This window comes from Haemaphysalis longicornis, unplaced genomic scaffold, assembly GCF_048455015.1.
Source record: "Haemaphysalis longicornis isolate Haplotype H1 unplaced genomic scaffold, Haemaphysalis longicornis Haplotype H1 scaffold_1, whole genome shotgun sequence".
NCBI classification, from domain to species: Eukaryota; Metazoa; Arthropoda; class Arachnida; order Ixodida; family Ixodidae; genus Haemaphysalis; species Haemaphysalis longicornis.
The window spans coordinates 420,865,932-420,878,694 of NW_027526203.1; the positions used below are offsets into that span (position 1 = coordinate 420,865,932).

Here is a 12,763-nt window from a genome sequence, read left to right on the forward strand (position 1 = left end):
TGTAGAAGCCCTTCTCCGGCCTGCTCGCGGAGGATATATGAAACATATATGAATGTTTGCGGGCGCTCAGCTCACGACAAGACGCCCCAAGATTATTTTTTTGTCGTGCGGTGATCCCGGGTATAATTTTGGATTATCCGTCGTACTTATTTCATAGAATGTTCGTGAAATTTATGTCCAGGGTAGTGATCAATATCTGAGGTATGATATTGGCAAGCATAACTGGCGTTCTGTCAGGTATGAGCGCTCCACTAGGTTATATAAGCGCACAAGACTGATTTACATCGTAGTGTATAGCCATGGCATGACCATCTGGGGATATTATGCTTACGGAGACACTGTTAGTAAATTTCAGGGCAGTGGAATCACAATCATCTCCATATGCATATCCTGGTTTCGCAACGCCGACCTGTGACGCACACTTGGCGCTTCTACAGACTGAATTTACGAGACTAAGATAGCGTCACACACATTTACACTCTCGTAAACACACCACATTTGCGAACAGAGTGATTGCTCCACATAAATAAACGGGCCGCTAGGGGGATTTCAGTGGCGCCCCTACAGGCCGCGCTCGAGGCGTATAGCACCTTGGAAGACGTGCACACACAGGCACAATGTTTCGCAGTGCTACAATGAGCTTTCCAAACCAGCCCCAGCTGTACAGTGGTACAACTGGGAGGTGCTTCGATTTAACCATAATTAAGAGATTAATCAACCTAAATGGACCAATTGGTACTTGATCCCCCCGAGGCAAACTGCACGACAAACGGGGGAAATAAACAGACACACCAGAAGGCAGGTTGTCCACTGATATTTAATTGGAAGTAAGGCAAATGCACACAAACACAGGTGCACAAACCCACACAAACTGTCATTGTGCAGCTGAAGGGCACAAACAATAAGGAAACGGCAGGGCTGTTCCAGGCAAGAGGTAACTGCCCAGCTAAGCAAACAGCTTATCCAGTAGATTGGTGGAGAGGGCACCAATGTAGGCTTCGGTTTTTTTGTAGGTGAGGTGAGCGAGGATTTCCCGTGTAGATTGACCTTGACACCATCTCGTGAGTGGGTGACCCGTGAAGTCAGGTGTGCAGTTGCCTGCAGACACATGCAAGGTTATGTTGATGCAATGGCTTGCCTGTATGGCAGGCATACTCATGGAAGCAATCAATAGAAGCAGTCATTGTCAGAGAAGCCACATGATGATAATAAAATGCCCTACAGCATGGCTTGCCTGCACTCGTACGTGTTCATTGCTTCTTTATTCTGCCCATCCTGCTGTTTGCTTATTTATTTGAGGGCAACTCGAGGGACACCTGCGAGCTGGTGTGACGAAATCTTCCAATTTAGTTGGAGGCCTCTATACCTGAAGAAACTGAGTTCTAAGCAAGCTTTCGCAGTAAATTTCTATTGATAGAAAATTTTGGGGGAACAATTCAGGAGCGATAGACAGTCGGGAGAGTTGGTTTCAAGTCGTAATTAAAAAAGGTGCGAAATAAGATAACAATGGAGGAACGTTGACGATAACGACATGTATATGACTTCAAAAGTAGCGCGCCACCTTGACGACTTTCAAATCTATCTTGTTATTCAATGCTGCACCTTTTTCCACTAGCAATCAGGCAGCAAACCAAAAGCTGTCGAAAACATGGTTTCTGGGTGCGATATAAAAAAAATTTAGGTTTGCCCTCAAATGAAAGACTGCATTCAAATATTGTATAAGTAGCTTTGTTTCATGTTTATTTCATACCATAGAATAATTTTACAAAGGCTTTTCGGCGAGTCTCTCTTTCTGCAGGCTAGCTACTCAAGCATTCTCAAGTGATTGTGTTTGATGTCACACTTTTGCTGCGTAAGAAAATGCAATAAATAAAAGGTCCTAGGGCCTTATATTTTTTTATAAAACCACCTACATTATTGCTAAAAAAATGTTAGGGAGTAGACGCATAGGGTATGCATATTGTGGATGTACTAGTACATATTAGATACACATACGAACAACAGCACACGGCTTTCACTACACGCTGTGCATCCTTGCGACGGGTTGCATATGTGCAGTCGGAATAAATTATGAGAATTCGTACCTTGTTATGGAGACAGCATCATCTTTTGCTGTATGAGCCTTTTGATTTGGCCCACTGCCATGTTTCACGGCAGTTCATGATATTGTCATCTAATTTGTAGGATGGAAACGGCACATGGCAAAGATAGTGGTAATGTGCACTGGTGCCAAATGCGGCGATTGGCCAAATCAGAAGGCTCACACAGGGAAAGATGATGGTCTTTCTGTAACAAGGGTCGAAGTCTCATAATTTATTCCTACTGTGCATATGCGACCCATTGCCATAATGCGCAGCGTGTAGTGAAAGCTGTGTGCCCCATTGTTTGTGTTTGAATGCATCGTGATACTAGTACCTAATAAAAGGCGCCAGACTGATACTTTGAGTCAGGCTCCTATGTCTTTTCAGCAACGCATTTGTACAAACGAGAAGAAAGGACTCCAAAATGGCCTGGTGCTAGGGCTCCCTAGATATACATTGAGCCTTATGCAGGTGTAACAAAAGGAGCGAGGGCATTTATCAACTCCTTATGTTTTCCCCGAAGAGCAGTGTGTCTGTGTGTGAAACCAACTTAAAAGAGCTCACTGTATGGCACTTATTAGGGATATACAAGGTCTTATGGAGGCTCTTCTTAAAGGGCCCTGCAGCTGGGACATTCCTACTTTGACATCGGACTGCTTATACTGCCCCTGGAAAAATCTCTTCCCAGCAATGCATTTGTGTATAGTCATAAAGCTGGCTTTAAACAGGCTGTACAGCTTGTATTCACCGGCGAGGCACGCATGCAGGCAACCATGCGAGTCTCCGTCACATGGTTACGTCGGGCTCGGCGAGATGGCAGTACTTGTCCGTGCTAAGCACGTGACCGTTTTGGATGTTCCAAACTGTGCTTCACCGAACGCAAAGTAATGCGTCGAGTCCAATGTGAGTGCGATTAATAACATCTGTGTTGACACCACCATTGAGAATCGGGTTAAAACGGAGCAGACGTCGCACGCCGGTGTTTCTTTTTTTTTTTTTTTGAGGCGTGTGGGTGCAGTGGCACAAGCCGCGCCTTGTCCGTGGCGCATCGGCCATGTCTGTGGCCATTTCCAGTGTTACCAAGCGAAGAAATTGATGGCTAAACTTTTCAACGAATACCACCTATAGCAGGGTGGCTTGAGCATAATTCGACAATTCTCACTTGGCAATTCTCACAATTCTCTTATTCAACAATTCTCACAATAAATTCTTTGTATTGGAAGTCTTAAACTGTTCCCTTCAATTCAAAACTGTTAGAATAAAATCCTTATTTGCTTAGCGTTCTCTTTGAAAGCAAATGTGCAGGCAATGTATGAGTTATGGGCTAATTAACCATAACCAGCTCGTTGATTTAGTATATTTAAAGCGCAGAAAGTCTGCAGCTACATACAATATTTGTGGAAGCTGCTGCATTGGTTGTAACTTTGAACACTAAGCAATTCTCAGAATTGTACGTTTACACCACAAAAACTTTGTCAAAATATAAAAAATACAGAATACGATAAATCCTTGGGAATGCTCGATTGCGCCGCTGCCAGGAAACTGAAATTTTCTCATTTTTCAAGCTTTGCACAGTTATGTGGGATACCTAGTATGTGGACTTTTTATTTTTGGATTGATGATCGCTGAGGAACCTTTCAAATATGTTGAAGAAAAGGTAGCACTTCTGGAGCCACAGTACTATTTCATCAGAATTGTCGCAGATGTGTGCGTCTGCGAAAATAAGTCTGAAAGTGAAGTCACAGCAGTTTGCAGCCCTGGAGTGAGTCCTTTGTACTTGTATGTGCGGACACTTGACCTGCTGCACGGCTAAGCAGTCGAAAGAAGTCGGAGGCATTGGCTGCCAAATTATTGCAATACCATTGACAGTGGCATATTTCAGTTGCTTTTAGATGGCTTGTTGCCTAGTTTTTGCTTCCACCATGTCCCTGTGCACATCACAGGCTTCTAAAACAGGAGTTACACTTGACAGTGCACTTTCTTGTGGGGAAGAAACAAAAACCACACAAAGCATTGGACAAGTCTGCCGTATGTTCCACTACAGCGCTTTGGATATGTGGCTACAGACTTGACTTAAATGTAAGCTTCAATAAATGAGTGAAATATCTCGAAGAGGTGAATGGCAAATTTAGTTAACCGTTCAAGCAAGAAAAAAAAAGTGTACCACCAGCCGACACGTCAACATGAAAATGCACCTCAAAAGACCTGCCAGATGCAACAGTGCAAGACAGCCAAAAATGGCCTCAGTGAGCAGCAGTATTTGCCCTAAATTTTTCAATTCTTGGAGCACGGTCTGTGTCGACTGCATTTGAAGGTTCCTCCTGTGCTTGGCTAACCTGCTTTGGATTACCCCAAAGCACAGGTCAAAATATCACACGACAAACAAGCATCAACTTTCAGATTTTAATTTAATCACAGCAGGCAGTTTATTCAAGCCTCTGCCCTTATTGTAACAGTAGGACATTCAAAATTTGGCAGCACCACGCCTTCTTGGTGTTGTTGGAAATGAAGCTAATTTTAATCGACCAGATTTAGGGGAAATCCCCACGGTGGAGTAAGTTTCTGCGAAAGAAAGTTTGAAATCCACCTAAATGCAGCCGTGCGGCTACAAAGGAAAGCTATACAGCTTTCTCAGAAACTTCGCAGCTGAAGAAAAATTCGTCCTGGTCCAGGATTCGAACCCGGGACCACCGCTTAACCAGAGCAGTCGCTGTACCAACTGAGCTGCACGGCTGCATTTAGGTGGATGTCAAACTTTCCTTCGGAGAAGCTAATTTCAGTTCATTCGGCTGCGAGCTGGAGCGCAGTACAGTTTGAAACACAGAGAAATTTATTGCAGCTCCCTTCAGTTGTACTGAACGCTCCAACTGTGCATGCTCTGAGTGTTAATTTTTCGCAGAGGCTTCAGAATATTTATTTATATTTTATTATGCATGCTATGCCCATTATTGCCCAAAAAAACAGCACAGTAGCGGCTACCTCGGCCCATCAGAAGAGCTCTAGCACTGGTGAGCAAGGTACAGTCGAACATCATTTATTGAATAGCACAATGTTCATTAAAAAGCTTGATATAACCACAGTTCAGCATATTGTGAGTGCCGGTGAATCACTGCAAGTGCCAACACTTCTGTAAGCATTGCCCTGCATTGTCCGACTGTGCCATTTCATCATCAGAACATCATCGTCTATACGCATGGTGCTCCATGACTATCGTATCTTAAAGGCTCTTTACGGGATTGGGCTGCTGCTAACCAAATAAAACGTTTTCTCACCTTCAACCAAGCCTTTTCACCAGAGTCCCTAATATAAAATTATGTGCATATACCCAAAACAAGCCGATATTCTGCAGCAGTTTTTTTTTTTCAACAAACGGTTCATTGAGCTCCGTATTACTCATTCAGCCGACCTGTATATCGGCTTGTTTTGGGTATATGCACAATTTTATATTAGGGACTCTGGTGAAAAGGCTTGGTTGAAGGTGAGAAAACGTTTTATTTGGTTAGCAGCAGCCCAATCCCGTAAAGAGCCTTTAAGCTACGATAGTCATGGAGCACCATGCGTATAGACGATGATAAAAGGTAGTCAACTGCGTTCAATCACACTATATAATAGTGGTACAGTACCATGGCAGCCACTAGTTGGCTGAACATTGGCACAGTGTTGTTGTCTTCTTCAGCATCACAGGCATAAGCTTTAGTGGCTTCAACTGCTCCATAGTCAATTGTGCAGTGACCCCTGCTGTGCGCCAACACTGACAAAGTAGTTTGTCATGCTGTTTGCTGCAGCAGCCAGAGAATGCAAGAATCTGGCCCCACATTGTCAAGACTGTTTGGACTGGTCTGCAGCTGAGTGTCATCCTTTTGATTCACCAACACACGCCAGAGACAATTTGCAACAGTTTCACCCTACAGATTCTCCCATAGCCTGTAGCATCTGTGTTGCACCCAAAAGGCTAATTTCCAACTCCTCACACATGAGAGCGCATAGACGGGGCTCGTCCATCCTTCCTTTGAGCAGCTGTAAAGGCACAGGTGATGCCCTCATGCAAGAGTTGCAGCTCATCTGCTGTACAGTCACAGCCAAATGAACTGCAAACACGAAAATATGAACCAGAACGTGTACAGTTGAAATATACTACTGTTCGTTGAGGTCCAATATTGGTGCGCTATTGGTATATTTAGAAAGCCGCATTTCCCAACTTTTGTAATTGTGCCACACGTCAGTTTGATTTGCATGGAAATAAATCGTGCTATTTGCGTGTTCTGGTTCATATTTTCCTGTTTGCATTTCATTTGTCCACGACTGCACATAGTACGATTGCTGATGAGATGACACCCCGCCCGTCCTGTCCTCTTTGTCCTAGTCCCGTGTTCGATGCGACTAGGCGGCCAGAAGCACCTTCACACGGGCTTTGTTCCATTTGATGCCATTACCTGCATTGCTGCTGGTGTGAAGTGCAAAGCGGCAGCACTTTCCAAAAAAGGAGTCTCACCAGCACTGAAGATCTGCCTTGGTTCGTATCTGGCAAGAATATTTGGCCACTCCTTAACACATTCGTTCAATGCTTTTCTCGTGTTTCGAGAAGACCAACAACAGCAGCCAACCACTACTAGCAGCAAAGTCCTGGTTCGTATCTGGCAAGAATATTTGGCCACTCCTTAACACATTCGTTCAATGCTTTTCTCGTGTTTCGAGAAGACCAACCACAGCAGCCAACCACTACTAGCAGCGAAGTCGTCAACATGGAAACAACTTCCCTCTTTGTTTTGTTCGCCCTCTAGTACTTTAATTATGCATCACACCTATTGTTTTTTTCTGATACACCACTGTAGCCCAGCAATTCTAAGCAAACTACTGCCACTAAATTGCCTTGCAGCCACACTTTCGGGCTTGTGCACACTTATTCACCCATCTAAGAAATACGAACCAAAGGCATGGCGGACCACACCATGTGACAAGTTTTACTGTGACAAGTTTTACCTTCAGCAAATTTTTGTATGCGCTCACCTACAAGGGGAGGGCAGGACCGGGGATGCCATGCATGCCAATTAACTTACTTGACTGATGGCACAAGTACCTACAAAAACAATTTTCTTCTTTTCAGCAAATAAGTCGGTCATATGTGGTGGAATGATCTTCCAGTCTTGAAAAAAAAAAATGTCTTACTCAGCAATGTTCTGTGTTGTTGCGAGAGAAAAATGGTAGTCGGCCTTGCTGCAGGCAATTTTGCCACCCTGTTAACACCTGCTCAAAGATTCACCATCAGACAGAAAGGGTGCAAAAAATATTTAATGCATACATTGTACACTGGACACTGAACAAAACAAAACAAAACACACTATGTGTGTATAAAGCTTTCAACAAAAGAGTAAAGTGTTAAACAAAAACCCTAGAAGACAGCACAGCAGTAACCACCCATCAATTCAGAAGGAGCTTCTATGACACTTTGACAAAAAATGCCATCATCTTACACCTGACAAAATGCCAGAAGAAGAGAAAACACAGAGTGGTAGAGAGACCTTGTCTAGCATGACCGCACAAACAAATTTAGAAGGAACTTCTATATGACACTTCTCTAGGAGACAAAAAGATGCCATGATCTCACACTCGACAAAGCAGAGATGGAGCAACCTCATCTGGTATGACCGTCCAGACGGCATACAGTGGGTGCTTAAAAACAAGTTTATAACAAATTTCATTGCCAAGGAACATTTTCAGCATGACAAGCAAGGTTAACGTTGTAACTGTTAAGCAAATTTTATTCACACCAGAATTTGGAACATACGAACTTCCCCAAATTTCCCTGTAGAGAGCCCAAACATGACATTGCTTTTTTTTTGTCTGCAACCTCTCAAATAACAACAGTGCTCTGGCATCAGAATTGCAGCAAAACCTGGCAGAAGCATTGCTCGTCTCTAAAGCTGAAAGCATTTCATGTCGCAAGGCAAAGCGCCACAGGCATCATACGCTTGTTTTTACTTTCCTCGGTCGATTTTCTGGACGAATGGTCAAATTTTAAATAACTCGGAACTTTTAGGCAAAAATGAAAAAAATACTGGCCCAGCACCTTCCCCTTCTTGGCTGGAACTTTAACATTACTCACACCATTGCAATAATTTCCAGTTTATGACCTAGTGCAGCCTGTCTAGCCACTGCTATTTCTAGACAAACAGGTGGGGGTAAAACCTTTTTTTTCCAGACTGCACTAGAGTGTGCACACAAGGCAACAAGGTAACAGCTGCAGAGGTTGACTGGTCCTATTAATGGTTTTAACACTAATCAAGAAAAAAAATGAGGCAGGGAAGGGGGGGGAGTGGCCCAAAAGCTAACATAACAAGATTTAGGACAGTCCGTCATTAACAACCAAGGAAGCCTTTAGTTAAAGGTCTAACAAAAAATTAACAGAATTCAGGACAGTTCCTAACAAAAGAGGGTAAAAAAAAAAAATAATCTGAACAATGCCTAACATGGAGGTAAGCTTGCGTATTAACAAGGAGAGTGGGGTCAAACAATGAATTTACAAAACAATTGAGCACAGCCACACAATTGTGCAGTGCTTTAGGTGGGCCTGCAAGGCATGTGTCCTTTTTGCTGTTCCCCCTTTTTGTAATTTGTCCGCGTGTTTTCAACACGAGACGAGTGACGAAAAACAAAGAAGCCTACGTGTTTGTTTCGTCACTGGGGAGACATTTAATGAGCCTTTTTTTGCCTTCATCAAAATATCAGTCCCGCATAGGGAAGCAAGCATTTTGTAACAACTGACTGCCAGCCACCACAGACAGGGATGGGCTATCAATAAATATCTTGCAGTGCTCAATTTTTAGCCTTTACATAAATTACCCCCCCCCCCCACCCCTTTTCCAAACCCCCCCATCACTTTTTTCATGGCCTTTATCAGGTGCATGGGAGGCAAGTTGCACAGCATGGTAGGGCATTTGAATAAAATGTGAAACACTTCAAGCTCCTAAATGCTATGGCCATTAAATGTTAAATGGAAAGCACTTAGACAGGCAGCTTTGCCAGCACACATTTATGACAGTCAACTTGAGAGATCCCAGCAACAACGGCATCAAATAAGGGGCCTTTTCCCCCGTGGCTTCTTTGAAACCTTTCAAATCACATTCTGCGTCCTTCAAATTTCCAACTTACAGCGGCGTCTCCCTTCAAGCATGCTAATGCATGCTCAGTCACATGGCTGACAGGAGGACATTTTTTACGAGTCTGCACACCTTTGCAGATTTAATGCAGTCCCAAATTAAATATCTATTCCACCCCCCCACAACAAATGTAACTAATACAATCTCTACAGATGTAATGCCTGCACTTTGAGTGAACACTGGCCAGAACCAAATCTATTCCTATGCCAAATTTCAACCTACAGACCTCCCTCACAGCCCGAAGTCTTAGAGATGAGCTGGCAAAAGCAGCAATGGTCATCAAAATAACTGCGGATAAAAAACCTCAGGTATCCCTGTGGTGAACGCCTACAGTTTCGGTCACTAGTAGTGGCCACCACGCCATGTTGCTACAGGCATCAAGGTAGGTCTATAGGTCCATCAGCTCTTTCTGGTATGGAAGATATGCAAAAAGGTTTTGACAACTAATTTCTAGCCTGGTGTGTCTCCTCACACAGCACTTAAAAGAAAAAAAAAAGAATCAATGCAGGAGACCACATCAAAAAGACATGAGCTAGCACTAAAATGCTTTCGTGCCACTTCCTCTCTACCAGAACTAAACATGGTTGCAATACAATACAAGCAACGGTCGCGCACTTCTACACACAGCTTAACGGTAATTTTTCAACGCATGCATCAGTAATGGTCCACAACAAAGGGTGCTGCAATGCAGGAAAAAAAGAAGGAGAGAGAAAAACAAAAAATGATACAAGAATGGGAAAAAAGGGGGGTGACGGGTGGAGGTGGCGTGAGGTGGAGTGGGGTCCATCTGAGGGTTTAGTCGTCGATTGTCTCTTTCTTGGCGTCTCCCCTATGCTCTTTCCGCCCCAGTACTGTTTCCAGGCTTCCCAGAGTAGCCTGGAAAAAAGAGAAAGGGGGAAGGGCATAACAGTAAGCAATTTTCATTTGCAGGTGGCATTTTGAGAATACAACCAAATTTCAAGTCTCGGAATATCTTGTGGGCTAGAAGTAGTGAGAATTGACTGTATTCGTGTGAGGCAGTTTCACAAGCTCAGTTCCACTGTTGAGTGGTCACTGCTGCAACAGCAAAGGGAGAAAATGTGGCCTCGCGCAAGTAGCGCACAAGTGCTCAGTTCTTGGTGGCATTTGTCTGACTGTAAATCTAAAAAATTCCAGCCACGAGCTGTTCGTAATGTGGGAGGCAAAAATAAATTCAGAGTTTTGATTGCTGTCTGCGCATTTTATTTTCAGACACTTGTCAGCTTTCCTGAGAAGATGATTTGATTGATAGAAGGATTTAACGCGCCGACGCAATGCAGGCGATGAGGCGCGCCATAGTGGAGGGCTCCTTATTAATTTTGACCACCTGGGGATCTTTTACGTGCGCCGAAATCTCACACACACGGGTGTTTTCGCTTTTCGCCTTCATCAGAAAAGCGGCCTCCGCAGCCGGGAATCGAACCCGCGTCCTTGGGCTCAGCAGCACAACGCTTTAGCCACCGAGCCAAGATGGATCTGCCTTGTCGTAGACTGTGCTTTTTGCTAACAGGACATCACCAGCTCGGTAGTCCATGTGCAGAGTACTGCATACACGATTGACTTTACGTGCAACCACACGATAGTAATGTATGCCCCGCTATGCTACTTTTCCGACAAGCGTGAAAGTTTTTCCAGAAAGCAATGAGATGGATGCAAGTTGAGTAATGCAGGATTTTTGCCGCCATTTTGCAAGAAGCATTCAGAACAGTAAAAGTACAGGCAGGTGGTATGTGCATGTACTTCAGTCCAGTTTAAGAATACCAAGAACCTTTCAATCTAAGAATATTTCAAATTTTTGCCACACAAATTCTTACCAGATGTGACTGTATCAACGAGACTGCCAAGTCTGGCAGTGTTTGCATTGTTCCAGGGTTGCCTTTCTTCCAAGAATAACTAACTGATCATGGAATGGTGATGCAACATGTGAAGTAGGATACAAATTGGTGACAAAAGACGGCCTTTAGCCCATTTAATGCACCTTATTTATTTTTAAATCATGGATTACACACCATTCAGCCTAAATTGCAACTGTTATATGTGAAAGCGATAAAACGCACAGTTTACGAAATATTTATTCTAAGTGAAACAAGTAACTGCCTATGTCCAGCAACTGATGCTATGGTAAGTATGAAACCAAAGAGCCCTCTCTTTGTAAACACAGAAGATTTTCTGTACCGTCTCTCAAAGCTAACACCACCCCTGCATCTATCAGAGGTGTCCTAACCTGGAGCTCTGAAAATCTGGTCCCTCTAGCTATAGTGAAATAACACTTTTCAAATGCGTCACATAATGTGGTAACCATGAAACCAGGCATGCTTACAAAACTATAAATGCACAGCCGTGGTCATACCTGGCAAGACAGAAAACTAACTTATCTCGAATTTTCAACCAACAATTGAAGTGCTGCTATTTTTAGAAGAAACAAAATTGTCATCACCACAGTGGATTGTGTGGAAATTGTGGAGAGCCACGGTCCCCATTAGGTGTTTGCCATCAAGAAGCGGTGCGGGCTGTGGGGACCACGTGTGTCCCCATGCCATGCTTAGGATGGGGCTGCCGTCTTTGGTGCAAGGGCTAGCGGGCTGCAGCACAGTGTGCAACATGCCCTCTTGTGCCAGCTGATCAGCTTGCTGCTCCCGTGAGCATCCTCTTCCCCCCCTGGAGACCTTTCTCTCCCACTACCAAGGTGTTGAGCTTCACAGGGTGGCTTCCCTTGGGACCTTCCTCTGCTGATAGTCTAGCCACATGGCACAGAGCAAAAATATACACAGGGTGTCCCAGCTATCATTCACCAACATTTAAAAAAAGACTAATGGCGTTATTCGAAGAAAATCTAGTGCCTAATCTTTCCAGTACTGTGGAGGAGTGGACAGTAATTTTTTAGTTAGACTTCATTAATTATTTGTAATAATTATTGAACTGGAGAAGTACTGTTCTTGATCACTAAAGTGTCAATGAGGCACTTGCAGGTGCCCACGAGGGGCATCTAACTGCGGTATTTTCAGCGACGAACTAACTGCGTACTCATTTATTCTGACTGATAAAGAAAACCCGCCAAACATAAAAAATACCACGTGACGGCGTTCTGGCACGCATCGTAAAGCAACGCCCCCAAATAAGTTGATTGAAAGCAACTGCTTCGCATGTTACCTGCCCGAAGAGACAGCGCATCACCTTGATAATGGCATGCAGGGAAGGAGCAACAGCAGCAAGTTTCGCAGGGCATGTATGACAGATAAGGCACAAACTCGGTCGCGATTTCTTCTTTCTTTTGTTTATTTCATTCTGGCTAACTCAGAGGCAGCCTGTCTGAGGGCGTTGCTTTACGTTGCGCGCGGGGGCGCCGTCACGTTATATTTTTCATATTTCGTGGGTTTTCTTTATCAGTCAGAATAAATGAGTACGCAATTAGTTCGTCGCTGAAAATACCGCAGTTAGATGCCCCACGTGGGTACCTACAAGTGCCTCATTGACACTTTAGCGATCAGGACAGTACTTCTCGACTTA

The 12,763-nt window shown here is 43.9% G+C and overlaps 1 protein-coding gene across 6 annotated transcripts in view; it reads right to left on the minus strand.

Moving 5' to 3' along the window:
- Positions 1 to 7,350: 7,350 nt before the first annotated feature.
- The window catches only part of LOC144155640 (cell division cycle and apoptosis regulator protein 1-like), a 67,173-nt gene continuing 61,760 nt past the window's right edge, over positions 7,351 to 12,763 (minus strand). For all 6 annotated transcript variants that reach the window (XM_077687218.1, XM_077687220.1, XM_077687215.1 and 3 more), the window contains one exon: positions 7,351 to 10,114. In XM_077687218.1, coding sequence (XP_077543344.1) covers positions 10,034 to 10,114 — 81 coding nt within the window. In that variant the 3' untranslated portion in view covers positions 7,351 to 10,033. The remainder of the gene's footprint in view (positions 10,115 to 12,763) is intronic.